This window comes from Rana temporaria, chromosome 5, assembly GCF_905171775.1.
Source record: "Rana temporaria chromosome 5, aRanTem1.1, whole genome shotgun sequence".
NCBI lineage: Eukaryota > Metazoa > Chordata > Amphibia > Anura > Ranidae > Rana > Rana temporaria.
The window spans coordinates 377143145-377170991 of record NC_053493.1 but is presented as its reverse complement, the minus strand read 5'-3'; the positions used below and the strand labels follow the sequence as shown (position 1 = coordinate 377170991).

Here is a 27847-nt window from a genome sequence, read left to right as displayed (position 1 = left end):
TCATTTACTGTTTGCGCTAGCCATCCCTAGGGCTCTGGTAAGGAGCAGTGTGTACTGTGGTGGTGGTCTTTTTGTTTCACTGTTGGTCTGCCAGTCACTGGGTGATATTTACCATTAAGTGTTCCATACAGTATCACACTATTTTTTGTATATTTGTTTTTTTCTTGGAAACTCTGCTGGAGAACCTATTGTGAGGATCCTAAAGATTCCGATCCCCTGTGCAGTCCAGGTGTGTGGCTGCTTGCTTGGCCTGATCCTTAAGGATCAATCTATCTGGTAAGGGTCATCAATACCAGATATTTGGGATCCATGTTCACCGTTTGATTTCTTTCCAGATTTTTCCACCATCTTTGAACAAATCACCTATGTTCTTGTTTACTCACACGAATGACTTATGATTTTTTGATCACAGTTATCACATTTTTTTCAAGACTTTTTAGTTTTCATTATTGAGAAAAATATTTTATCATAATTTTTTCTTTTTTATCACTGGATATTTTTTTGATTTATTCCCTTGATTACGGGATACACACCACTATTATATTTGTTAGCGCAACTCCACCATTTTTCTATTGTTCACTTTTGTTTGTATAAACATTTGAGTTTGCGGCTATGTATATTTTTACTTGATAAGCGCACTTTTTCTTCTTTTTGTAACTTGCATATAAGCCTTTAAAATTAGCACGTTAGATTTCTCCCATAGACTTTTCCAGGGTGTTCTGCGGCTTTTCGAATTTGCCATGAACACCAAAATTGTTTTCTGTTCGGCGAACAAGCAATGTTCGAGTCCAACATGAGTTCGACTCGAACTCGAAGCTCATCCCTACTTATTACTACAAAGCGGCTCAGGTAGCTCATCTAGCACAATTATTTGCAGAAAAGGCCGCACCTCTCATTGATGTAATAGATACTGACCCGGTCCCACTCTCTTCTTTACCTTGACTTCTACCACAACTGGGCTCTAAACCTCTAAACCCTGTTCTATCTCACACCCTTGTGGTATGAGACTCTATAAAATATTCAGCCAACCTTATATTGCTACATGTTCTTCTCCTTGAAATATTCCCCCCAGGGTTTGGAAAATCCCAAGAGCTATCACTGGTGGCCCAGTAGGGGCTTGACGACGTTTCGATCCTTACTGTCCCCCCGGACAATCGTCACCTTCCAATATCTTAAACATACATATGATATTCCAGACTCCAGACAGAGAAATTTCATTACCTCCAAATTCGCTACCTGCAGGAATCCCTGACAAAAAAACATGATTGGTCCATGACCGCAACGATGTTTGAGACCAGATGTTGAACGTCCCCCACAACATAGGGCCTCATTTCCATATTATACTCCTCTATTCTGAACAATTTTAACTTGTGTGCCCCATCTTACTGCTCCAATTGGGAAAGGGACTCTTATGAGCCATTAATCTCCCATAAACTATTGTTGATATTCATACATAATTTTATTCACCATTTTAAATTGTCCTAGTTGTGCCAATTTTTTACCCTGTTCCCGCGCAAATGTGGCCTGCAGAAACGCACATCGGTGAAGCTAGGGTAAATCAATGGGGTTGATTTACTAAAACTGGAGAGTGCAAAATCTGGTGCAGCTGTGCATGGTAGCCAATCAGCTTCTAACTTCAGCTTCTTCAGCTTAGCTGTGACAATAAAACCTGGAGACTGATTGGTTTCTATGCAGAGCTGCATCAGATTTTATATTCTCCAGTTTTAGTAAATCAACCCCAATATCTCTTTTCAATAAATTCCTCTTTTTCTTCTTTTTTTGTGTTTTGTAAAAACAATTGAAAGCAGTATATCTATTTACAGTGCTTTTTTGAAGACCTTAAACCTTTGAAACTCGTGTCTGATGTTAACCTGCTAAGGTTTGTTTTTTTTCCTTAATAGTTTACATATGTAAATTACATACCTGGAAAGCGCAAAGGAAGCACAGGTGGCTTTGGCGGTGACATGCAAAGGATTGTTGTATCATTCAGACTGATAACTTGACATTCCTGACCTACAACCAAAATACAATGAAAAGTGTAACATATCTTTATTTCATACTGGAGTTCTGTTATAACACATGAATGATAAATTGGGGTTGATATACTTAAATTTGTTGTAAAGTCTTAAGGTTTTTTTACCTTAATTTTTTGCATTAAGGTAGAAAAACCTTTTAGGTGCAGCTCTGCCCTGCACCCTTAAATACTTACCTGAGCCCAATCTTGATCCAGCGCTGTGCCCAAGAGCAGCAATGCTGCCCTGTCTCTCTCTCCCCACTGGACTCTCTTATAAAGTGCTATTAGTGCAGATGCAGTATCTCACAAAAGTAAGTACACTCCTCAAATTGTTGTAAATATTTTATTATATCTTTTCATGTGACAACACTAAAGAAATGACACTTTGCTACAATGTAAAGTAGTAAATGTACAGCTTGTATAACAGTGTAAATTTGCTGTCCCCTAAAAATAACTCAACACACCATTAATGTCTAAACCGCTGGCAACAAAAGTGAGTACACCCCTAAGTGAAAATGTCCAAATTGGGCCCAAAGTCTCAATATTTTGTGTGGCCACCATTATTTTCTAGCACTGCCTAAACCCTTATGAGCATGGAGTTCACCAGAGCTTCACAGGTTGCCACTGGAGTCCTCTTCCACTCCTCCACGACGACATCACAGAGCTGGTGGATGTTAAACCTTGTGCTCCTCCACCTTCCGTTTGAGGATGCCCCACATATGCTCAATATGGTTTGGGTCTGGAGACATGCTTGGCCAGTCCATCACCTTTGAAAAAAATATAAATCCCGCTACCTCTAAACCATGTGAAACAAATGTTTGAATCACAAAACACACAAAACGATGTGATATATATTGATATAAATCATAAACTATGTGGTATATGATGGTATATATAAATCACTAATATACCAAACAACAAGAGAGGTTGATAGCCACTAGAGGGCACTATCAAAAAAGTCCCTCAATAACAGTGAAACAGTGATAAATGAACATCAAAAAAATGTTAGATCATATCATTAGATCAATAAATATTAACAAAAAATAAAAATATATATAGACATATAAATAAAACAAATATTGTAGCAATAAAGTCCATAAATGTTTAACACATGAAATGTGAAACACCTGTGCTCTGTGCCAAATTCCAAAATCAGTTGAAAACGTGTCCAAAGAAAAGTGATGTATCCTCCACCAAAATATAGATTGGCTCCTTACTAAATCGCCATGATCCCTTGTGACAGGGTATCATGAACAGCATATAATAGGTAGTCGCTCCCAGTCTTGCAGTTCAGACAGATACGATCCTTAACATTGGGTCTCATCCACAAGTGATTACACTTCACCAACATCAATGCCCACCATGTAAAAAACAATAACAGCTCCACATAGCACATTAAATGAGTAAAAAAAAGGATTTATTAAAAGTTGTGCTGCACTTACAAACATGCAGTAAAAAATGCCTCGAATCTGATGTGCCGGCCGGTACACAAATTCCCAGACACCCGTCCACTGGGGGAACGTTTGGAGCTCTTGGGTGACGACGCCCTATGTCCGTTTCGTAAAATATTACTTCTTCCAGGGGCAGGTGGACAGGCTTTTTTTACTGCATGTTTGTAAGTGCAACACAACTTTTAATAAATCTTTTTTTTTTTACTAATTTAATGCGCTATGTGGAGCTGTTTTTTACATGGTGGGCATTGATGTTGGTGAAGTTTAATCACTTGTGGATGAGACCCAATGTTAAGGATCGTATCTGTCTGAACTGCAAGACTGGGAGCGACTACCTATTATATGCTGTTCATGATCCCCTGTCATAAGGGATCATGGCGATTTGGTAAGGAGCCAATCTATATTTTGGTGGAGGATACATCACTTTTCTTTAGACACGTTTTCAACTGATTTTGGAATTTGGCACAAAGCACGGGCATTTGGCATTTCATGTGTTAAACATTTATGGACTTTATTGCTACAATATTTGTTTTATTTATATGTCTATATATATTTTTATTTTTGGTTAATATTTATTGATCTAATGATATGATCTAAAAAAAAATGTTTTGATGTTCATTTATCACGGTATCACGGTTATTGAGGGACTTGAGAGTGCTATATAGTGCCCTCTAGTGGCTATCAACCTCTCTTGTTTTTTGGTATATTAGTGATTTATATATACCATCATATACCACATAGTTTATGATTTATATCAATACATATCACATCGTTTTGTGTGTTTTGTGATTTGTGTGTTTTGTGAGTTTAACATGGTTTAGAGGTAGCACGCTTTATATTTTTTTCACGGATTGTTTTTTGTATCTATTGTTTACATGGTAATCGCAGCTCTCGGATTGAATAGACTGTGATTTCATTGCAGTTTTTCTTTCTTTCTTTCTTTCTTTCTTTCTTGTTTGTCTAGTATTTAGCGCAGTTTCTTTCCAATTTTCCATATACAGTCCATCACCTTTACCCTTATTTTTTTTTAGCAAGGCAGTGGTTGTGTGTTTTGGGTCGTTATCTTGTTGAAATACTGTGGCCCAGTCTCCGAAGGGAGTGGATCACGCTCTGCTTCAGTATGTCACAGTACATGTTGGTATTCATTGTTCCCTCAATGGGCTGTAGCTCCCCAGTGCCAGCAACACTCATGCAGCCCAGACCATGAAACTCCCACCACCATGCTTGACTGTAGGCAAGACACACTTGTCTTTGAACTCCTCACCTGGTTGCCGCCACACACTTGACACTATCTGAACCAAATAAGTTTATCTTGGTCTCATCAGACCACAGGATATGGTCCCAGTAATCCATGTCTTTAGTCTGCTTGTCTTCAGCAAACTGTTTGCAGGCCTTCTTATGCATCATCTTTAGAAGAGGCTTCCTTCTGGGACAACAGCCATGCAGACCAATTTGATGCAGTGTGTGGCATATGGTCTCAGCACTGACAGGCTGACCCCCCACCCCTTCAACATCGGCTGCAATGCTAGCAGCACTAATACATCTATTTCCAAAAGACAATCTCTAGATATGGCGCTGATTACGTGCACTCAACTTGGTCGACCATGGCGAGGCCTGTTCTGAGTGTAACCTGTCCTGATAAACCGCTGTATGGTCTTGGCCACCATGCTGCAGCTCATTTTCAGGATTTTGGCAATCTTCTTATAGCCCAGGCCATCTTTATCTAGAGCAACAATTCTTTTTTTCAGATCCTCAGAGAGTTCTTTGCCATGAGGTGCCATGTTGAACTTCCAGTGACCAGTATGAGAGAGTGAGAGAGATAATACCAAATTTAACACACCTGCTCCCCATTCCCACCTTAAACCTTGTAACACTAACGAGTCACATGACACCAGGGAGCGAAAATGTCTAATAGGGCCCAATTTGGACATCTCCACTTAGGGGTGTACTCACTTTTGTTGCCAGCAGTTTAGACATTAAAGGGGTTGTAAACCTTTCTGTTTTTTCACCTTAATGCATCCTATGCATTAAGGTGAAAAAACATCAGATTCTTTCTGGCCCCCCAGCCCCGATTTACTTACCTGAGCCCTCGAAAGTCCTGTGTCGAGAATGCGCTGGCTTCTCGGCTCTTCTGTGTGTTGAGTTATTTTGAGGGGACAGCAAACTTTACACTGTTATACAAGCTGTACACTCTTTACTACTTTACACTCTCCATCATATAGTGCATACAAAGTTCCCAAAGTATAAGGGTACTCCACTCTGTCACCAATTGTATGCAAAACCTCCACCTCCTTTATGCACTCACCAGACGGCTGAAATACAGTGGCATGTATAGTAGCTAATTCTGTCTCACCAGGCAATTCTCAGCATTCCAATTCCCAGGCAATAGTATTAATCTCCTAAGTGAGAAAGCTCACACCATGGGGCCCAGAAATGGAGTATATAGTGCAGTGGTTTATTGTGGTTAAAATTGCTCAATATAAATAAATACCACATGGAATGAAATAAAACAAACTATCCGGACTCACTCTGATGGTAGTTACTATGCATGCAATTGCATTTTAGCCATCTGGTGAGTGCATAAAGGAGGTGGAGGTTTAGCACACTACTGGTGACAGAGTGGAGTACCCTTTACTTAGTCATCCTATGATCTAATAGTTTAATTGTGACTGCTAGGTGTATATCTAAATCCATGTGACAGACAGAGTATCTGTGACCTGTCTTTGCTATTATTTCTCATGCACAGTACCAGATAGTTAGGTCTGTGTTACTCTACATGTACTCATCACCTTCTAGTATGTTGGTAGGGGAACCTGTTCCTTGCAATATAGTTTATATGGGGCTCCCATTATTCCAGTTAACCCTGTCCCATCTGGTCTGGGATTCTATACCTAGTTTTAGCTTAGGGCTTTATAACCAGCCAGCTGATCCAGGTCAGGCACCTGACGGCCACTTTGGGATCATTAGCTTACAGGTCAAGTTGCAGGTCTGATTAGAAACTATTAGGGAGAGACTAAAGCACAGAGTAGATTGGCTGACTCTGTGTTTCAGTGCCACATCATAGTTCCTAAAAAAATGATGCAGATCAGGTGTATTGCAATATCCTATTGGAGAGGGTCATTACTCAAACCCCCCCCCCCCCCCTTCAAAAAAAAGGAAGAGGGCTACACAATTTATACAGCGCTGACAGCAGCTGCATCATTTAGTAAAGGCCAGTAGTTTGACCGGGCCAGTTTGACCCAAATTAACTTTTTAAAATAAAAGTAAACCTGGATCTCAGCTTTAAACCCTCCTTTCTCCTTTTGTTGTTGTTATATATCTCCACCCCTCTCCTGTCCAGTATTGGGTATAGATGCCTGCTCTCAGTCCCTCCAACAACATAATGCTTGGGGTCTTGGAATAACTAGTTGCCAGGCCTGTGTACTGTTGTATTGAATGGGGTGTGCAGAATATAAACATAGACCATTCCTGTTGAGTATGGTTAGCATGTGTATAGGATCCCAGCAAAGGAGACAATGGGGATTGGCTTGGACAAGATCAAAAAGAGTAAGTAAAGAGACTGGCATCTCATTACTACACAGCACACAAGGGTAGTTTTGTCTTTTCTTAATACTGGTTCACCGTAGGGTGATATTGGTGGTCAATGCTGGCCCATAATTCACTTCAATTTAGACCTGGTGTTATAGTACATAACTGTCAACATGCATGTTTGCGTGCATGATGCATTGCAGTGCTGGTAAAATAGTGTCAAGGGCACAATTACATTAGTCTGTGTTGCCCATACAACAGCATTTTTAAATCTCTGTTCCTGTTAACCTAATAACTAGAACTTACCTCCTACAAGGACTCGGGCTGGAAAGTCAGTCTCATCAAAAAACTGCCCTTTGATTGTAATTACTGTGCCTCCTTGCACGCTTCCAGAATCAGGGAAAATCACGGTTATCTCTGGAAGATAGAATACAGGAAAGACGTTCTTTGTTTTGTTTTAAAATAAAGGGTTAATAAAAGGGGTAAATTATAATTTTTCTTACCTGTGTAGGTCTGGAACATGCTGATTTTATTGAGAGCAGACACATAGTATGTAGACAGACTTGGTAAACTCCTGTAATGTAGGAAAAAGTCCCTTAGGGCCACGTAAGATCTACCTGCTGTGTCATAAATAATCTATACAGGTCTATCATCTTGACCTACTCATGAAAACATTTAGACAGTTATGCTTGTGTCAAGACAACTAGTACTTTGCTAAATTACAGAGGAAACATTTGTGTAGTTTAGAAACATACTCGTTTATAACAAGGATTTATGATTTTTTAAATCTCTACCATATTTTCATTATTATATTTCATAAACATATGTATATGCATGCTCTATAATTGCTCTCTGTATGCTATACAGTTCAATCAGCATTCTGCTGTGAGAAAAATTATTACAAATCACCCAGGATCGTGGATTGCTTGGCAGACAATGCTTTTTTCAGGTTTTGATCAGTGACACTCCCATAACTTCCATTTAAACCTTAGGGCATCCCAAAGCTGTTAGGAGCTAGTCTTCCAATCTGCCCATTTTGGCTGGATCAGGCATTTATTTCATACTTGGAATTCAGTTCCTACTATCCCCAATCTCAGATGATGAAAGCAGTACCTTGAATAGAGCTGATAGTGCTGATATGCAGCACTCTCTCTTGAAGGATATGTGAGATGCAATGTGTTATGTACAGAGCTTTTTTTCTCAGAAAATAGGTGCAGGAACTCAACCAAGACCCGTTCAGATTTCACAAACAGTAGAAGGGTCTTAAAGGGGCATTAAATACCAGAATTGCATAACATACAGAGTGCAGAGTTCGGGGGGTTACAAAGCTGTCACTTGTAAACACAGAAACCAGACTTCTGTGTTTACAAGTGATTGTGGTGAGCAGGCACCAAATGGTCTGAGCCAGAGGTGGTGGAACTGAGTTCCCCCAAGTTCCCCCTGAAAAAAAGCCCTGGTTTTGTAGAGTATAACTCACCGTCCATAACTGCCATCCAAAATAAAGCTGATATTGTGATGGCCTGTACAAAAAAAAATTAACATTGGTTAAACCTGCTTGTCTAAATGCATTCAACAAGAAAAACTCACATTAATCTGCAACTTACCAACATAGGTGCTTGTACTATGGCATATAATGGAACCATAGTCACTATTCGGATTGTCCAGTTGTAATCCATACCTACAGAAGGAAATAAAAAGCTGCATTTCTGTGCTCAGCTAAGCAAGGCTTGTTATGTTATTTATCCTCTTTCTCATTAAATAATATTAATCTTTACCCCTTTTTTTGCCAATCCATATATATCAAATGTCTCTTTTAACTTTCACTGTTTCTTTATTTTTTTTCTTTCTGACCTATGCGAGAATCATGCACACTGTACTGCCCAATGACTCCAGGGATATAAATGTCATATATCCCAGGAGTCTTCAGGGAATAAACCCTTTGAGATATTTCCTCCCTCCTCAGACAGTAGTTGCTATATCACCCGAGGCGTGTAAGTAAATGAAATGATTTCCCTTGCTACAGCGCTGGATGCACATGTCCAGGATATGGTGGATGTATTCAAAGAAGCCAGCTAAGAAAATGAGGAAAAACTGCAAAATCACAATATGCCAGTAAATAAAAAGACACGGCAGTAGGAAAAGCTCAGAAGAATGCAAGAATTAGTTGGACTGCATGAGACAGTAAGTATGTTGTTTATTGTTTTTTAAGTGTCATACTATTAGACTTTTATCAGAGCCGGTATTTATTGCTGTCTGTGTTCCCTCTGGGGAGACTCATTATGTATTAATTTGTCCTGATCACCATGGTTATTGGTACTGAAAGTAAGGGACATTTTTACATTCTGATATGTCACCATCATAGTAGATTCTTTCCTACTGTTAAATCTGCTTGGAAGTTTTCCAGTGAGGACTCTAGTTGTGATGATAACTGTCTAAGGCCTCGTACACACGGCCGAGGAACTCGACGTGCCAAACACATCGAGTTCCTCGGCCAGTTCAGCACTGAAGCCGCCGAGGAGCTCGGCGGGGCGAGAGCTCCCATAGAACAACGAGGAATTAGAGAACATGTTCTCTATTTCCTCGCCGAGCTCCTCGTCGGCTTCCTCGGCCGAAAGTGTACACACGGCCGGGTTTCTCGGCAGAATTCAGCCAGAAACTCGGTCGGAAGCTGAATTCTGCCGAGGAAACTGGTCGTGTGTACAGGGCCTGAAGGTGGACATAGATGGTTCGAAATTTCAGCTGGTTCATCAGGGACTGGTCAAATTTCATTCCATGCATGGCCTCTGCAGTTGAACAGAACTGTGTTTGTTCACCCTCCCTGTCAGATAAAAGCCGCTTGATCAGCAGGGTGTATTCTGCCAGCGGAGGAGTCCCACTGTTCTCAAAATACAATAAGGTAGCGGGGAGGATTTCCCCATCCACCTCGAATGTGTGGATGGGGAAATTGGTTCATATTTTTTTCATTCAGCCTGTTGGCTGAAAAAAAAAAAAAAAAACGGAACCATGTACAGTATGTCCAGCTTAAGGCAGGATTTTGCTCACTTTGGTGAGAATTTCTCAAACTTCTTGTTCCTCGATCAACAGCGACCAAGACCACAGTGAACTGGAAACCTTTAGCCTAGGGAGAAAACACAACCAACTAGCCCCTTTATTGTAGGGACAGGTTCCTGTGGGCTAAACAAAAATGTACTAAGCAAAATGTGCTAAAGTCCCATTCCAATCCAATTTGAGTTTCTTCAAAACTGCCTAATTTATTTTGGAAATTTTATACCATATTCCTAATAATACAATTTCTTTCATGCTATAAATCTGCTGTGGCAAAGTACTTACAGTTTATCAGAATTGGGTTCTAGCAACAAACATGGCATTCCTCCGACATAAACTCTGTAATATAGCAAGAGGTGATGTTAAAATCTGAAAGAATGTATAGCTTTACATTGGAAATCTGCCCTAATTCCCCTTTGCCAGGTCAATATCAGTCGGGTTGAAAACCTTTTTCAAACTATTCGCAATTCCATGCCATATTATAGTAAAGAATGGGACCCCTGGTTTGAACATGGTAATGTTTTTGACTGACAACCCTGGATAGTATTTGTGTCTTTTATGTATTTGTTTTCCCTACTTTATATTTTATACATGCTAGATTATGTTTCTATTACATGGCATGTCAAATTACCTATTATTTGGGACAACTGTTTTCTCTATTGTCAATAACTTTCTCATGCTGTATATTGGATCCATGATGCTTAATCAAAAATGTTAATAGGAAACAAGGTAATCAAAATAAATACAAATGTATGGGGAGTTTGAGCACTATTCTAATCTTTCATTGGTTCATGATGACGCCAAAAGTTGGCTTAGGTTTAACTTTGTTTTTGAATTTCACCCAATCTTTGCTATCTACAGTGGTCTCATCAGGCTAGTTCTGTTCAAACACAAATAATCACACACTTATTATTTCAGTATATTTTATTACTAAGAACTGTTTTATTATTTAAGAACTCTAACTTTTAGAAATAACCACAGTTGGTGGTTCAATATGTAGTCAATCAAAAAAGGGAATAATTGGTTGGAGCAGAAAAATCAACCAAATCAATCTATTTCATTATTGAAATTTTTGAAATTTTGTATCAATCACCCTCTAATATTTCAGAAAAATGTAACAGAATCTGCTACATAATACGTAACTATTTACAAACTGAAGTTATTCATTTTCAGTAGCATTGAATGGGATTTGATCCCTCAACAGGGCTTCAATAGTACTGCATCTGAGGCTAAAGGGCTAAAATCTCCCCCTGTCTTTACTGAATTTTCTATTGAAAAAAATATGGAATTGACCGGTGTCAGAGTGCTGAGCTCTCTCTCTGTCAGTCGCTTGATAGATGAGAGAAAAAAAATTCCTTTGGGGTCCAAGCAGCAGGGAAACTTGGTTTGGAAGAGAAACCTGCACCCTTCTACCCGTAAAGCACTTTGTACGGAATTGATTTTTAACCACGCTGCCAATTTCCAGCTCTTACAATTGTCTATAGTAGCATTAATAGGCTTTATGAATGTGGGTTATGAATGAAAAGATAATTCTTGCCTTAGCACCCTGGCATTTTTCCCATTGGAGCTCAAAGCAGTATTACTGCCATAGACATCAGTAAACATTTTTCCAACAATGGTGATCATGGAACCTGCAAAAGAAAAGCAACATTCTGTCATTCACTATGATAAATTTGGAGCATTAGTCAACTTTTTCTTTACACAAATGGTTTATTGTGAAGGTGACCAATTTAACTGGCATTATGTTAAAATCGACAAAGTAAGTCCTAAATAGTTTCAGTAGAAGTCTACTGAAACTAATTAGGATCCCCTTTGTCCATTTTACCAAATCTAGGTCTAAAAAAATATCTGGGAGGTCCATCTGTATCTACAATTTTCATACTACTTCAAAACTACTTTCTGCTAATATTGATATTTTTGAAAAAAATCAATATGTATACTATTGTATGCCAATAATTTGATAGATGCAATATTCTGTCCAAAACATCATGTAACTCATTCCTGTCTCTTTGTCATTTATAGCATATAATACAGTACACCTGAATCTCCTTATGAAGCTTTTTGAAGCGAAACATGTAGAGTGGTAGTGTCTGTATATGCCTTGAATATAACAAATGATATATTAAGGATTTTTTTGCCATGTTTTATTGCTATGATGCAATTTATTACATTTTATCAATTGTAATCTATTTTCTGAATTGACACCTAAAAAGTCCTCAGGTTTGTTCCTTCCTCCCTTTTCTAGCATTAATCGTCCCTTCAGCAGCCAGCAACAATAGACCTCTCTTAACAGTAGATCTCTCCCAGCAACAATTGACCTCCAGTAACATAAGCCCCACCCCCTAGCAACAATAGATCCCTCCCTTAACAATAGAACCCCTATATACAATTGGCATCATTGGACCCTTTTGCACACCTCATTACCCCTTGCCACTGCATACATTCTGTGCTGAGGGTTTCGGAGCTGCAGTATAACCAAATTAATTTTAGAGCTATTTTTTAAGCCAAATAAAGCTCTCTTTTAGTGATATGTTATAGCCATCAGAGTTACTACTGTCTGATAAAAGAAAAATGACAGGAGAGTACGAACACCACCAACACCACTTTTTGGAAAGTAGACACCCCAAGTTGCTCTAATTTTTTGCTACAATCTTTTAGGGAAATAAAGACGTTAAAGGTGTTCTGCTTATCTTCTGCGCCTCCATGATTTGCCACAAACTCTGCCTTCAAAACTTTTCCCACCCTTCAAGAATCACATATTCTGCCCAATTCAGAACAATTCCATCATCTAACTGTATTTGAACACACCTGCAAAAAAAAACCCCATGCCCCAGGCCTCATTTTACAACTCTATTCCCAAATATTGACTAAGCCAAATTCCCCTCCACCAACTTACATAGGAATGCGACCTGGAGATCACCCCAGAGCAAATAAGTTATAACATGGCCAGAGATTTGGGCAGAATATAGTAGCCATAGAGGCTAATTATAAAGCCCTTACTGGTATCTGGTTTCCGCTAGACTTGCCAGACACATACATATTTATTTGCCCAAATGCTATCGTGCTGTGATGAAATAGGTTCCCACCTTCATATCTGGTGGACCTGCCCCATAGTACAATTCTTTTGGGCTGAAATATACAAGATAATCTCTACCCTAATGGCTACAAAACTACCTCCAGATCCTCTCTCGGCCCTTCTGAATATATAACCACACAACTTAACACGGGTTGAACACAAACTATTCCTACAGATAACCACAGTCGCCTAGCAGACCATCGGAAAACTAGCTCTCTCAATATTGTGGAAACAGAATCACTAAGGCTTTGATCCATACCAAATTTGAGGCGATCTTCCTAGACAGGATCCAATATTACACCAAAATTGTGGCAACCTTGTATACACCACTTTCTACCCCCACATTTTGATGACAGCCTTCTACTGCCGTGATTTCCCCCATGGCTCTACCCACAAAATCGATCTGACCCTCTTATTGACAAACCCCTAGGCTAGTACTCAAAACCCCCCTACCCCCTCCCCTTACCCCTTCCTCTCCCTACTCTTATTTTTTCTATCCCGATTCCTGATTGCTTTTTTATTTTGCCTAGTCAATACTTTGACTAGGCCATTCAGAAACTTATACATACAGGGTGCAAGTTGTGCCAACAGTGCTACTATAACCTATCATGGATTGAGCGGAAGTTGGATCTCCTTAACCTTAGGCACCCTATTGACATATATCATACTTAACCCACTAGGAGATCCTTTAGCTACCTAGGTAATGAGATCATCTGTCCCTGAAGTAATGTGTTCTATTGCCTGGCACACACAGTTCTGAATACCTTTTCGCACCTCCAGTCCTAAATTGTTTACACTTTGTTGTGCATCTTGTCTTGTACAATTTGTTGTTACTCTTGACTATGTCCCACAATGGTTTCTTAACCTATATGTTGTCAACTAAGCTCTTCTTTAATAATAAATAATGTTAATAAGAGTGTTCTGCTTAAAAGCTATACTGCCAGATCGATATTTTAGTTTTGGGAGCAGACACCAGGCAGACTTACCTACCTAAATTCCATGCTATGCTCTCCTGCCACAGAGTCTCACGCCCCTTGCTGCATTTTTCAAAATATCAGTCAAATGCAAACAAATTACTGGAAACCAATTTGAAATAGTGGCAGCAGATGAGCCTGGAAACTTGGCACAAATTTCATTACCAGTGTGTTTGGAATAAGAGGTGATACAGCCTACATACCTACACACAACTGAAATATTAATGTTAGGTTCGGAAGCCTTTAAAACATGGAGCTTGGTAATGGTGCACTAGATACTGCACTAGTACCTCATTAATGCACAGCTTATACACAGAGGTAGAAGGAGGTGAAGGCAGTTAATGTACTGGACACATACATTGGGAGGATGGAGATGAGGCAGTTAATATGTGGGATAAGAGAGGTGAAGTAGTTAATGTGCAGGTCACTACAAAGACAGAATGTAGATGAGATGTAAAGGAATGGAGGCTGAAAGGGTTAAAAACAATCCCACATCAAATGCATACCTAAATTTAATATTGACGATGATCTCTTACCAATGAATAATTCATGAATTTATTCATTCGGTTGTTGTAGAACGGGGAGGGCTCTCTCACATAAACACTGTAGTGTTACACTCATGATCACTGTGATTGGCCATAACAGCAATCGCAAGGTACAGAGCCACAACTGACTTGCTCTGTACATTATGTTTGTGATCTGAGCTGTCTAATGACAATTCGGTCATACACATTTATTGAGCTCATTTGCCACCTAGGTGTGTTTTCTGCTGTGCTGTTTAGAAAAGGCACTATAGGAATATACATTCAGCTCTGTGTCATTTTTTTTTAACAATGTGGCAATAGGGAGGTGGTTAAATTCATGCATATGTAGTTCAGGCAACTCAATGATACTGCTGTGAAATACATAATTATGTTGCATTGATAAGACTGCATGTACATCTCATTCATATGGTACTGAGGAGAGGCAAGGTGTGCCTTTGCATTCTGTAGATGTAAGTGAAATTGTAACATAAAAGTAAAATACTGGGAGAATGGACCCTGTGTATCATGTGACCTTTCCGGTGCAGAAACTGACTGCATGGTGTGAACTAGAGCCATTGGAATACATGGAAAACACTGTGCGTGCATGTTGTGCAGAAAAAATCACACGGAACTGCGTCTGGTGTGAACTGGCCCTTAAAGTAAGTCAGAATGCAAAAAAAGGATTTGCTGCTTCCAACTAGTTTTAAAGGTTCATCCTTATCTTTTTACACTAATATTGAGATCTGGAACAGGCATGTGTATTATAGATGTTGGGACATTTAACATACGCATAGTTCTTCTAGCGTGGTGTCTTTTTTAACTAGTGAAGTAAATATGACAGCCCTGGAGCTTGAACCATATTCCATTGGTGGCAGGTTCTCTTTAGTTATTGTTTTAGAATGACACAAGTCTCCAAAGTGGGATTATAGCAGAGCCAGGGGCTGATTAAAATTTGCATCCCTGTTACATATTCTTATCTCTCCGAAAAATAAATATATTTATCATGATAAACTAAAATCGTATTTTAACATTGTGTTACATACCTGGTGGTCCAGTTAAAGGTGATATGCTATTTATAGCAGGGGTAAAGGACTGATCAGTCTGAAAATGAAAAAGATTACCTATTAATAATTGCTCCAGGACATACAAAATAAACCTTAGTAAGTAGTATTATTATATCAGGATAATCACAACATATATTTGAATTAGGAGTTCATACTGTATATCATATTCTCAAAATCAGCAAGAACACAAATCTGTAATTTGCAAACCTGTGCTGGAAGAATATACTTCACTACAGATTACAGAGTGTGATCAAAGAAGAGTTGGAGTTTAGAACAAATTAACTTGAATCAAGTGGCATATCCTCCATGGGTGAAATGTGTGTCGGGACACGGGCCCCGAGGGGGTTGGGGCCCACTATGCTCTGACACAACCTGCACACTAAGAAGAATTATAATTTAAAATAACTGCCATGAAGTCATGTCCATGTCATTGTCGGCTTCTGATCCTGTCACAGGGTTCCTGTTTGGGTGACCCACTGTGTTGCTGCCATGATGTCAGCGGTTGCACTGCTGACATCATGCTGGGGAAAGGAGTGACACCATGCTGGAGGCATCATGCTTACCACCAGCTGTGAGTGCGACAGAAGCACTCCACAGTCTCTATGCGTGGTTTGAAGGCTCACCAGATCTAAGGGCTGAGCTGCTTGTATAAGTTAGTTATTGCTGCCACATAACCTGCAGTGTACAATCACCACCTACCTGCCACTGTGCAGATTCTGGCCAGGAAATGTTCCGAAATTCGCATGTGTGTTGTCCAGGCAAAGGTTGAGGGCACTGTTACACACATGTACAGTGGGAAGCCAGCTGTTAAGCTTGTGTATTGGTTGAACTAGATCTACTGGTGTCTTTTTTTCAACCAGACATGCCGGTGTCGGGGACCCAAAGATCGGTGAAGTCCTTTTGTTAAGACCCCTTTCACACTGAGGGCGTTTTGCAGACACTATAGCGTTAAAAATAGCGCCTGCAAAGCGCCTTAAAACAGCTGCTCCTCACAATCCAGTGTGAAAGCCCGAGGGCTTTCACACTGGAGCAGTGTGCTGGCAGGGCGTCATAAAAAGTCCTGCCAGCAGCTTCTTTGGGCTGCATTAGGAGAGGTAAAGTCTTGGGCATCAATGGGCAGCGCCGCTGTGCCGCTGGCAAAACACTGATGCAGTGGCAGTTTGCGGGGCAGTTTTAACCCTTTTTAGGCCGCTAGTGGGGGGTTTAAATCGACCTGCTAGCAGCCGAATAGCGCCGCAAATCCAACGGTAAAGCGCCACTAACAATAGCAGTGTTTTACCGCCGACGCTGGAGGCGGCACAATGTGAAAGGGCTCTAAAAGTCAACAGCTAAAGCATATTCAAACTATTTTTAGTAGGATGACCCCTCTGATGAGGATGGGCTGAACACCCCCCTTTTTGGTTTGCAGCAGAACTCCCAAACAGGGGAAATGTTCTAACCTGAACGACAAACCCCATTGAAGTCTATGGGAGCCGAAAAAGGAAAAATCAATAATGCCCATTTTGAAGGCTCAGGCCTCGTACACACAACCATTTTCCTCAACAGAATCCATCAAGAAACTTGGTGGCAGAGCTTTTTTGCCAAGGAAAACGGTCATGGAACTCGATGAGAAAAAAAGAGAACAAGTTCTCTTTTTCCTCGTCGGGAGTCTCAATTTCCTCGTTGTGTTCCTCGTCGGGCTGGTTTTCGACGAGAAATACGCTTGTGTGTATGCTTAGAAACCCGCACATGCTCAGAATAAAGTATGAGACGGGAGCGCTCCTTCGGTAAAAGTAGCGTTCATAATGGAGATAGCATTTGTCACGCTGTAACAGACTGAAAAGCACGAATCGTCTCTTACCAATCTTTTACTTAACACGCAGTAACATGAGATTAGCAAAAGCAGCCCCAAGGGTTGTGCCAGTGGAATCGAACTTCCCCTTTATAGTGCCGTAGTACGTGTTGTACGTCACCGCGTTTGAGAACGACGAGATTTTGTCTTGACAGTGTGTACGCAAAGAAAGCTTGTCAAGATTCTCAACAAGCCTAACAAGGAACTCGTCAAGGAAAACGATGTGTCTTTTACGACGAGTTCCCCGGGCGTGTGTACAAGGCCTCATATGCAGGCAGTTGGCCATAAAAGGGGTATGCCGGTCTGGACACTGTCCTGGGAAATATGTACCAATAAAAAACATTTAACAATTATCAATTAAAAACAATTGTTTTTCCAGGAACAGTGATTTTAATTATGCTTAAAGTGCAACAATAAAAATGAAAAATTCCTTTAAATTTTGAGCCTGAGGGGTCCCCTTAATGTGCCTGTAAAGTGACGCAACTGTGGCATGCATAAAACATGCTGCAGCAAAAATTATATTTCTATAGAAAACAAAAAAGAGTCAATACCCATTTAAAATGACACTTGGCTATTGACAAAATAAGGAAAAAAATTGCATGGGGTCTCCCCCAGTCTATATCAGGCCCTTTGAGCCTGGCATGGATTTGGAGGGGAACCCCATGTGCCCCCCCCCCCAAAATCCCTACCAGACCCTTATCTGGGCTTGCAGCCTGGCCCTTGATCTTACATTCTGGGCTAGCAGTCCATTAATTTTTCTAATAGGGATATAGCAACAAGTGTGACCCATTGTGACAGCATAAGAAAAGGCTATTAAAGAAGAGTTAGAATATTACCATGACTTAGGAACCATAATGAAGTGTCATCTGATTTGTCATTAATGTTAAAGCGGGGGTTCACCCTAAAATAAATGTTTTCCCTAACCTATCTCTAGCCTTAATAAAGGCTTCTAGCGTTGTCAAATTTTTTTTGTGTACACTTACCTGTCTTCAGCCGCACTTCCCGGTCTTCGTCCTTGCGGGGAGTGGACGTGCCGCTCCTTTTCCCCGACGGGGAGCTCTGCATAGATGATTGACGTGCGCGTCATCGCCTTCCGAAAATATCCGACGGGGTCTCGGCTCTTTATGGCGCTATATGGCGCCTGCGCCTGCCGTGTAGAGCTGACTGCACAGGCGCCGTAAAGTGCAGAGTCCCACTCGGATATTTTAAGGCGATGACGCGCACGTCACTCATCTATGCAGAGCTTAGGAACGTTCCCCCCCCCCCGGGGGAGCGAGAACCCGGAGCCGGGTGAAAATTACGGAAAAAGGTAAGTACAGACCGAAAAAAAAAAAATCCAGCATACTGTTGATGTCAGCAGTATGCTGGATAGAACAGTTTTTTTTTTTTTAGGGTGAACCCCCGCTTTAAGAAGTATACCTGCACCATGCAGCCAGAGGGAGCCATACTAACTACATTAAACCCCTATTGTAACAGATTTATGAATACAGTTTTGCTTCTCCTTATTATCGGTATGAAAATTACCCCAATGAATAAAAGCAGACTAAATAATAGGGATAAAAGAAATTCCTCTGTCATCTATATATCCAATGTGCTCAATCAATGACTTCACTTCACAATGACAGTCGGGGGAGAGGCACACTGTTCATGAACCAGATTCAGCAAACAAAACATAGGTAACATTTTGGTCCACATACCTGGAACTTGCATGATGAATAATATATCGACCACGAATACTGGTAGTAGCCTTCGCAAATGTTGCTGATGTCAACAGGTATTCCATCTACACTCACTCTCACCATGTAGTAATCTGCCGGCATAGGCCTGTATGGGAGAAAGTAACACTCTTCAATATTTATGAGCAAAAGTAAATTGGAAAGTGCTACAGTTTTACAGTTCCCTCGCTATCCACCTAAACACAAGAGTGTAGCTGCACGGAGCTGTACACATGCCATGGCAAATATTACATGATATTAAATGACTAGTGAATAAGACCTTGCCGCAATGCACGAGGTTGGTAGGTGGTGGGTCTGCATTTTGAGGGTTTCTGAGGAACGGCAAGCACTGCGGCATGTGTGAACGAGTCGTAAGGGTAGAAGCGCTTTTAAAGAACAGTCATTTTAAAGGCAATTGTAATGATCTGAAAATACATCTTTTAAATCCGGTCCTCTCCATCTAGATACAAATTTTAAAAAAGAAGAAAATAGTCAAAGTTGTGATTGTTTTAAATTCAGTTACGCTGTGTTTACACTGGTGCACTGTGGTTTGGACACAGCGCAATTGTATCCGTGTTCTACATGCGTTTCCCATTGACTTCTTTTAGATGGTGCATTTTCTGTAAGTGCTTCAAAGATGCAGCATGCAACACTTTGATAGGCTTTCATGAAAACGCAGTCTAATAGAATGGGAATGGATCAATGGAAGCTCATGAAATTGTGCTGCAACCAAACCTCAGCACACCGATGTGCTCATGGCCCTAGTGTAATGCCGCGTACACACCATCAATTTATGTGATGAAAAAAAAACAACATTTTTAAAAACGTCAATTTAAATGACCGTGTGTGTGGGGGAAAACGTTGTTTTAAGTCTTGTGAAAAACTACAAAAAAAAAATTGAAGCATGCTTCAATTTTATGTGTCGTTTTTCAAAACGTTGTTTTTTGTTTCACAAAAATTGACCGTGTGTAGCAAAAAACGTTTTTAAACCCGCGCATGCCCAGAAGCTAGTTATGAAGCAAGCTTCAATGGAAAAAAGTGGTGAACGTAACCTCGCTTTGCTAGAGCATTGCGAAAAAACGATGGTGTGTAGGGAACGTCGTTTTTGAAAATTGTTGTTTTTTACTTCACAGAAAATGTCGTTTTTTTCCATCACATAAAGTGATGGTGTGTACGCGGCATTAGTCATTTTATACTGAGTTTCTGCACACAACATACCAATCATAGGCTGCTCTCTAAGAAGATGGATAAGAAGGACAGCTATCTAGGTGAGAGCTCAGGGTGAACATCACCTGTGAAGTGTTGTTTACAAGTTGTCTAAATAGTATAAATCTTATAATATATCTATATAAGAGAAAGTCCAAATAACTTTCCGTAAAAAGTTCATAAAAAAGATAATGGAAAAGATCCCGAATGGTGCAAAGTGGTGTCTCTAGATTGAACATGCAGATGTTATATAATGTGCAGCACCTCCACCTTATACTCAGATACAAAAGATGGAAGTTGTGGCGCTACAAAACAGTAACACATTAGTGGAAAAGTCCGCTGTACAGGTTATAAGTCCTTGAGAAAGGAGCGCGCTTAGTCATTGGCAAGCGCCTGCTTCGAAACGTCGTCGCACCACAGTGACGTCACCGCGGCTCACGCTGCGCTTCAGGTCTCGTTTCCAACTAGTCCTCCGTACCAGCTGGTTCTCCTTGCTACATGGACGGTCCGACATAGGAGGTTCACCTCCTTATTAAAGCTTTATAACGCTTAACCAGGAGGCGCCCTCTGTTCTCTTCTTTTTTTACACTCAGATGGCTACTCACCTTAGAACCATGACAGGATGGTCAAACAAGCATTCCCATGAAGGGATCTAATAGTCTCCCAATGGTCTGAGTGGATCCGAGATGTTCAATTCTTCTGTGGGATTGTGGACATCGATATCAAAGCAAAAATAAAGAATCTAGTGCTCTCTGTTATATACAGTAAAACCTTGGTTTGAGAGTATTTTGCAAGACAAGCAACATTTTTTAATACATTTTGACTTGATATACAAGCGATGTCTTGATATAAGTGTCACAAGTGAGTTTAAAATATATATATACATTTAGAAACTCACATGGTTGATGATTAAAACAGGCACATCTAAGTATACAGGCATCCGGGGGAAAGCTGTCCAAATAGACCGTCCTCTGCACCACCATTGATGTCGTCCCTTCCACGAGTGGTTCAAGTCTCGCTTTCAGATCGCTCTACTGCAGGGTAGTCTTCCCGGTCACGATTGCAAACTGACATTGGTGAAAGCTGGCGATGAGGAGGGCGGTCTATGTTGACAGCTTTACACCGGATGCCTAAATACTTAGATGTGCCTCTTTTAATCATCAACCATGTGAGTTGCTAAATGTTGTACCTTCATTAAATGTAACCATATTGCTTAGAGGCACCTCTCTTCTCTTTTATACTGTGTATCTCCTGCTAGATTTTGCTTCTAATCCCTTTGGGGATCCTGCCATTTGTGGATGGACATTTTATGGTTACACCTTATCACATTGCTATAATCTTTTTCTATGGACTATAGACTGAAGTGCTTATGAATACAGTAAATGGTTGTGGAAAGAATCATTTGAGTTTCCATTATTTCTTATGGGAAAATACGCTTTGATATACAAGTGCTTTGGATTACAAGCATGCTTCCGGAACGAATTATGCTTGCAAACCAAGGTTTTACTGTAATCATTTATTCAATAAATGTAAAAAAACTTACAATTCTGGCCCTTGTCACAAGTACACAAACGAGCACTTTGTGTATACATATATAATCCTGTAAGATGGCCACGGGTGACGTCATGTGTGGCTCCTTCCCCCTTACGTGTTACATTATGGGCAGGACTTCGTCAGTGGCTACAGAGCCAGGCTAATCTCCCACACTTACAGTAAATAAACTTGTCTGAAGTGCCATGGCTGCACAACACCGCCCACCCTAGCAATTAAAGCCTCAGTGAAACACTTGATAAGCAGCATAGCCGGGATTTTCAGAAAATTACTTAGAACCCCCAAACATTATACTTTTTTTTTCTAACACCCTAGAGAATAAAATGACGGTCATTGCAATACTTTGTCACACCATATTGGCGCAGCGGTCTCAAAAGCGCCCTTTTTTTAGAAAAAAAATCACATTTTTGAATAAAAAAATAAGATAACAGTAAAGTTAGCCCAATTTTTTTTTCATATTGTGAAAGATAATGTTACGCCGAGTAAATGATACCCAACATGTCACGCTTCAAAATTGCCCCCGCTCCTGAAATGGCGACAAACTTTTACTCTAAAAAATCTCCATAGGTGATGTTTAAAAAACTCTACAGAGTGCATGTTTTGAGTTACAGAGGAGGTCTAGGGCTAGAATTATTGCTCTTGAGAAAATGACAAAAAAATGGCTATGGGCAGAAGTGACGTTTTAAAGTCGCTTCCGCCCTGCTATGGTATGGAGACGGGTGGGGGCCATCTTCCCCTCACTCGTCTCCATACCTAGCACGAGAGAGGACCCGATCGCCTCCACTGTTGCCGACGCCTGCATTGATCATTTCGAAGGATTAGGGCTACAACAACTAGTATGTGGGCCCACACATGCTTCAGGTCACACACTCGATCTTATTTTCAGACAAGATCTGGAAATAAAAATCTTGGAAAATGAACCATTGCCATGGACAGATCACCATGCAATTAAATTCATTATTTCCGATTTGCCACCCTTAACTAAAACATCAAATCTAGTGACAACACACTGGACTAGATGTCAGAAGAAGCTCCACTCGGAACTCTTCAAAGCCACGTTAAGGAAAAAAATAAATACAATTCAGCCGCATCAAACGGCTGAAGAAACGCTGGATACCATAAACACAGCTCTATTACAGTCAGCCGACTTAATAGCGCCGAAACGTAAAACCTGCATCCGGAAAAATAACTCCAGCTGGTTCAACAACCAACTGGCATTACTGAAGCAAGAGTGTAGAAGGGCAGAAGCCGCCTGGAAAAGAAGCTCTTCAGATGAGAACCTCATTGTCTACAAAGCAACAACAAGAAAATACCACAAGGAAATCTTCAAAGCCAAGAAAAACTATTTTTCCGAGGCTATCAACAGCGCCCTTAATCGCCCACGCGAACTCTTCAAATTGGTCACTCAGACCATGAATCCAGGATGTCTTGAAGCCCCCAATTCGGACTCACAAGAATTTTGCAGTGAATTGTCGGATTACTTCATTAATAAAATCGAGGGGATCCGACAAAGCATTCAGCAAAATAATTCCCCCCTCAACCCTCCCCGTAATGATTTACACAATACCTGCAGTAATTCACCACAACCAGGTAAGTTCACGCTGGAACCTATCTCTATCCATGCCACTAAAAATATCATCGGTACTCTGCGTAACAGCACCGCACCGAATGATATCATCCCCACTAAACTGCTGAAGGAATGCGCCGACATCTTGGCACCTCCTATCACGCAGCTTATCAACCAATCCTTTAGGGAAGGCATAGTGCCCTCCCAGTTGAAGGAGGGTATAATTCGACCCATCTTGAAGAAACCCAACCTGGACCCCAAGGACCCACTCCACCGTCGTCCAATAACAGGCCTAAATGTACTCTCAAAGGTAATGGAAAAAGTAGTGGTACAACAGCTGCAACAGCATCTAGATACCCACAACCTACTTGATCCATTTCAATCGGGATTCCGGCCTGGACACGGGACAGAAACCGCATTGCTCAAAATATGGGACGACGCTCTCGAGGCCGCAGACAAAGGAGAATCTTGTCTTCTGGTTCTGTTGGACCTAAGCGCAGCCTTCGACACAGTAGACCACAAGCTTTTATTGACTTGGCTAGCTAAAGTAGCCAGAGTCGGAGAAGGCGATTTATCTTGGTTCTCCTCTTTTTTGGAAAACCGATCGCAAATAGTGAAGTTAGGACCTTTCACTTCTGAGAAACGCACATTATCGTGCGGAGTCCCTCAAGGATCCCCCCTGTCGCCGGTGTTATTCAACATCTATCTTCGCCCTCTTTTTGAGATTATTAGCAGTCAAAAACTGCTCTACCACTCATATGCAGACGACACCCAACTATATTTCCGCATTTGCAATAAAAAGGATCATCACCTCAATCTAGAGACATGCCTCTCTTTGATAGAGGACTGGATGACAAAGAGTTATCTTAAACTCAACGGAGAGAAAACAGAACTTCTCCTGTTTCACGCCAAGCGTATGAATCAACCTACAACAACTTGGATCCCCCCGCCCATTCTGGGCAAAATCATCACCTCTAGCGCCAAAGTCAAAAGTCTGGGGGTCATCTTTGACTCTCACATGACATTGGACGCACAAATAGGGTCAGTAGTCAGCGGATCTCACCATCTGCTGCGCCTACTACGCAGACTTTCTCCTTTTATTCCCAAGGAAGACATAGCGGTCGTGGTGGAAGCTATTGTAAACTCAAGAGTGGACTATGCAAATGCCCTTTACCTCGGACTCCCCAAGTACCAAATCGCTCGTCTACAAGTCGTTCAAAATACGGCCGCTAGACTTGTAACTGGGAAAAAACCTTGGGAATCAATCTCACCTTCACTGAGATCCCTTCACTGGTTACCAGTAAAAGACAGAATCACTTTTAAAGCACTCTGTCTAACGCATAGATGTATCAATGGGAATGCTCCCCATTATCTATGCGAAAAAATAAAAGCTCATAATCCCAATCGCGTTCTGCGATCCACCAATCAAAATCTCCTCCAGATACCCAAAGCCAGATACAAGTCCAAAGGAGAAAGGAGATTCGCGGTCCAAGGGCCCAGACTATGGAACGCTTTACCAACCAGCATTCGGTTGGAGGAGAACCACTTGACGTTCAGGAGAAAGATCAAGACTCATCTCTTTTGATACCAAAGGAGACAGGAACAACAAGCGCCCAGAGGCGATTAAGTTCGCATGTGCTGCGCTATATAAGTTTTCATTCATTCATTCACCGCTACCAATGGCTCCGGTAAGCGGCGGAGGGCTCGGAGAGCAGCGGGAGGGGGGCCCCTCTCCCCCTGCCGACAACGGTAATCTTGCAGTGAACTCGCCCCAGAGACCACCATTATCGTAAACTGGACTGCTCACTGAAGAGATGGATTCCTGGGTTATGGCATCTAGCTGCTGTCATAACAGAGATATCTATCTTTAAAGTGCCGACGTATATACATATATACAGTGGGCGGTCCGGAAGTGGTTAAAAGGGCACTCTAGACTACAATATCTAAATGGATCATAGAGTACACCAAATAGTACAACAGCTCCCAGGACATAATGCCTTTCATTAAAGGGGTACTCCAGACCTCAGCTTAGCATAATATTAGATTTTTATTTATTTCTTATTAAAAATAAAAATAAAAAATAAAAACACACACCTCAGCCATCTTTCACAAAATGTAGACATACATATAAAATACAAACTGAGCCTTAAAATTATCTGTCAGATATAAAACAGTTTAAATCAAATTAAGCCAGACCTTAGTCTCAAAGATCCAAAATCTATAAAATATAGTTTTTTTCTCCAGCCTTTGGAAATGAAAATTAAGGCCTTCTTTAATCACTTCAATAACAGGCACTTATACCACTTCCCGTACAGATCAATTTTCAGCTTTCAGTGCTCTCACAATTTGAATGATAATTACTCAGTCATACTACACTGTACCCAAACAAAATTGTTATCATTTTTTTTCACATAAATAGAGCTTTCTTTTGGTGGTATTTAATTACCGCTGGGCTTTTTCTTTTTTTGCAATATAAGCGGAAAAATAGCGAAAATTTTGAAAAAAAAAACACTTTTCTTTATTTTTTTGTAAAATTTAGCAAATACGTTTTTTTGGCCTAAAAGCAAAACGCTATGTGTGGAGGGAAACCAACACTGCACATCACCCTGAACACACCATCCCCATTGTGAAACATGGTGGTGGCAGCATCATGTTGTGAGGTTGTTTTATTTCAGCAGGGACGGGGATGCTCGTTCGGAGTTGATGGGATGGAGCCAAATACAGGACAATCATAGAAGAAAATCTGTTATGCCCTGTACACACGATCGGTTTGTCTGATGAAAATGGTCTGATGGACCGTTTTCATTAGACGAACCGATCGTGTGTGGGCCCCATCGTTTTTTTTCCCATTGGTGAAAAAAAATAGAACCTGTTTTAAAATTATCTGATGGTTAAAAAAAGGATAGAAAAAAAACGATCGTCTTTGGGCAAGTCCATCGGTTAAAAATCCACGCATGCTCAGAATCAGGTCGACGCATGCTCGGAAGCATTGAACTTCATTTTTCTCAGCACGTCGTTGTGTTTTACGCCACCGCGTTGGACATGATCGGATTTTTAACCGATGGTGTGTAGGCAAGACTGATGAAAGTCAGCTTCATCGGATATCTGATGAAAAAATCCATCGGTCCGTTTTCATCGGATGAACCGATCGTGTGTACGTGGCATAAGAGTCTTCAAAACTTGAAGACTTGAGACTAGGGTGGAGGTTCACCTTCCAGCAGGACAACGACCCTAAACATACAGCCAGATCTATAATGTAATGGTTTAGATCAAAGAATATTCATGTGTTAGAATGGCCAAATAAAAGTCCAGATCTAAATCCAACTGAGAATCTGTGGCAAGACTTGAAAATGGCTGTTTACAGATGCTCTCCATCCAATCTGACAGAACTTAAACTAGTTTGCAAAGAAGAATGGGCAAAAATGTCACTCTCTATGTAAAGCTGGTAGAGATATACCCAAACGGACTTGCAGCTGAAATTGTAGGGAAAGGTGGTTCTAAAAAGTATTGACTGAATACAAATGCATGCCACACTTTTCACATATTTTTTATTTTTATTGAAAACCATTTATATTTTTACTTCCACTTCACAATTATGTGCTACTTTGTGTTGGTCTATCACATAAAATCCCAATAAAATACATTTACGTTTTTGGATGTAACATGACAAAATGTGGAAAATTTTAAGGGGTGTGAATACTTTTTCAAGGCACTCTATATATACAGCATAGACATTTTTAATCTTACCAGCAGATAGTATCATATATATTTATGGTTTTTGATACATGTATGGTTCACATTTTTTGGATATGCACACTTCATGTCATGACCAGTAGCACTTTATATGTCTATTTTTCTGGTGTGTTTTAATAATATATGGGTTGATTTTAGCGCAATTATATCCTTTAATAATCACTTAAATTTCTGCTTTTTAATAAATAATCTATATATGTATTTTAAATGTGTACACTTGTGAACTTTCTGTGCAGTACCCAGGATTGGTCCTTTTCTTCCTGGAGTTTACTAGTACAAGTAGCTGCAGTAACAAATATCCTTTACAGTGCCACCTGTGGGTGAAATCTGGCATTATAAAATACACACACTGGGCCGGATTCAGAAAGAAGATATCTCCTGATACGACGTCGTATCTCTGAGACCGGCCGTCGTAGCTATGCGCCTGATTCATAGAATCAAGTTACGCATAGATATGCCTGAGATCCGACAGGTGTAAGTGACTTACACCGTCGGATCTTAGGCTGCAAATTCCAGGCCGTCCGCTAGGTGGCGCTTCCATATCTTTT

The 27847-nt window shown here is 40.6% G+C and overlaps 1 protein-coding gene across 1 annotated transcript in view; it reads right to left on the bottom strand.

Annotated features, from left to right (window-relative positions):
• LOC120941315 (fibrocystin-L-like) overlaps positions 1-27847 on the bottom strand; it is a 319487-nt gene that overhangs the window by 267516 nt on the left and 24124 nt on the right. Inside the window, exons 5-13 of the mRNA XM_040354640.1 lie at positions 19205-19331; positions 15656-15704; positions 11576-11669; positions 10324-10377; positions 8598-8671; positions 8471-8513; positions 7497-7567; positions 7300-7410; positions 1924-2013 (exon numbers count right to left, since the gene is read on the bottom strand). Coding sequence (XP_040210574.1) covers positions 1924-2013; positions 7300-7410; positions 7497-7567; positions 8471-8513; positions 8598-8671; positions 10324-10377; positions 11576-11669; positions 15656-15704; positions 19205-19331 — 713 coding nt within the window. The remainder of the gene's footprint in view (positions 1-1923; positions 2014-7299; positions 7411-7496; positions 7568-8470; positions 8514-8597; positions 8672-10323; positions 10378-11575; positions 11670-15655; positions 15705-19204; positions 19332-27847) is intronic.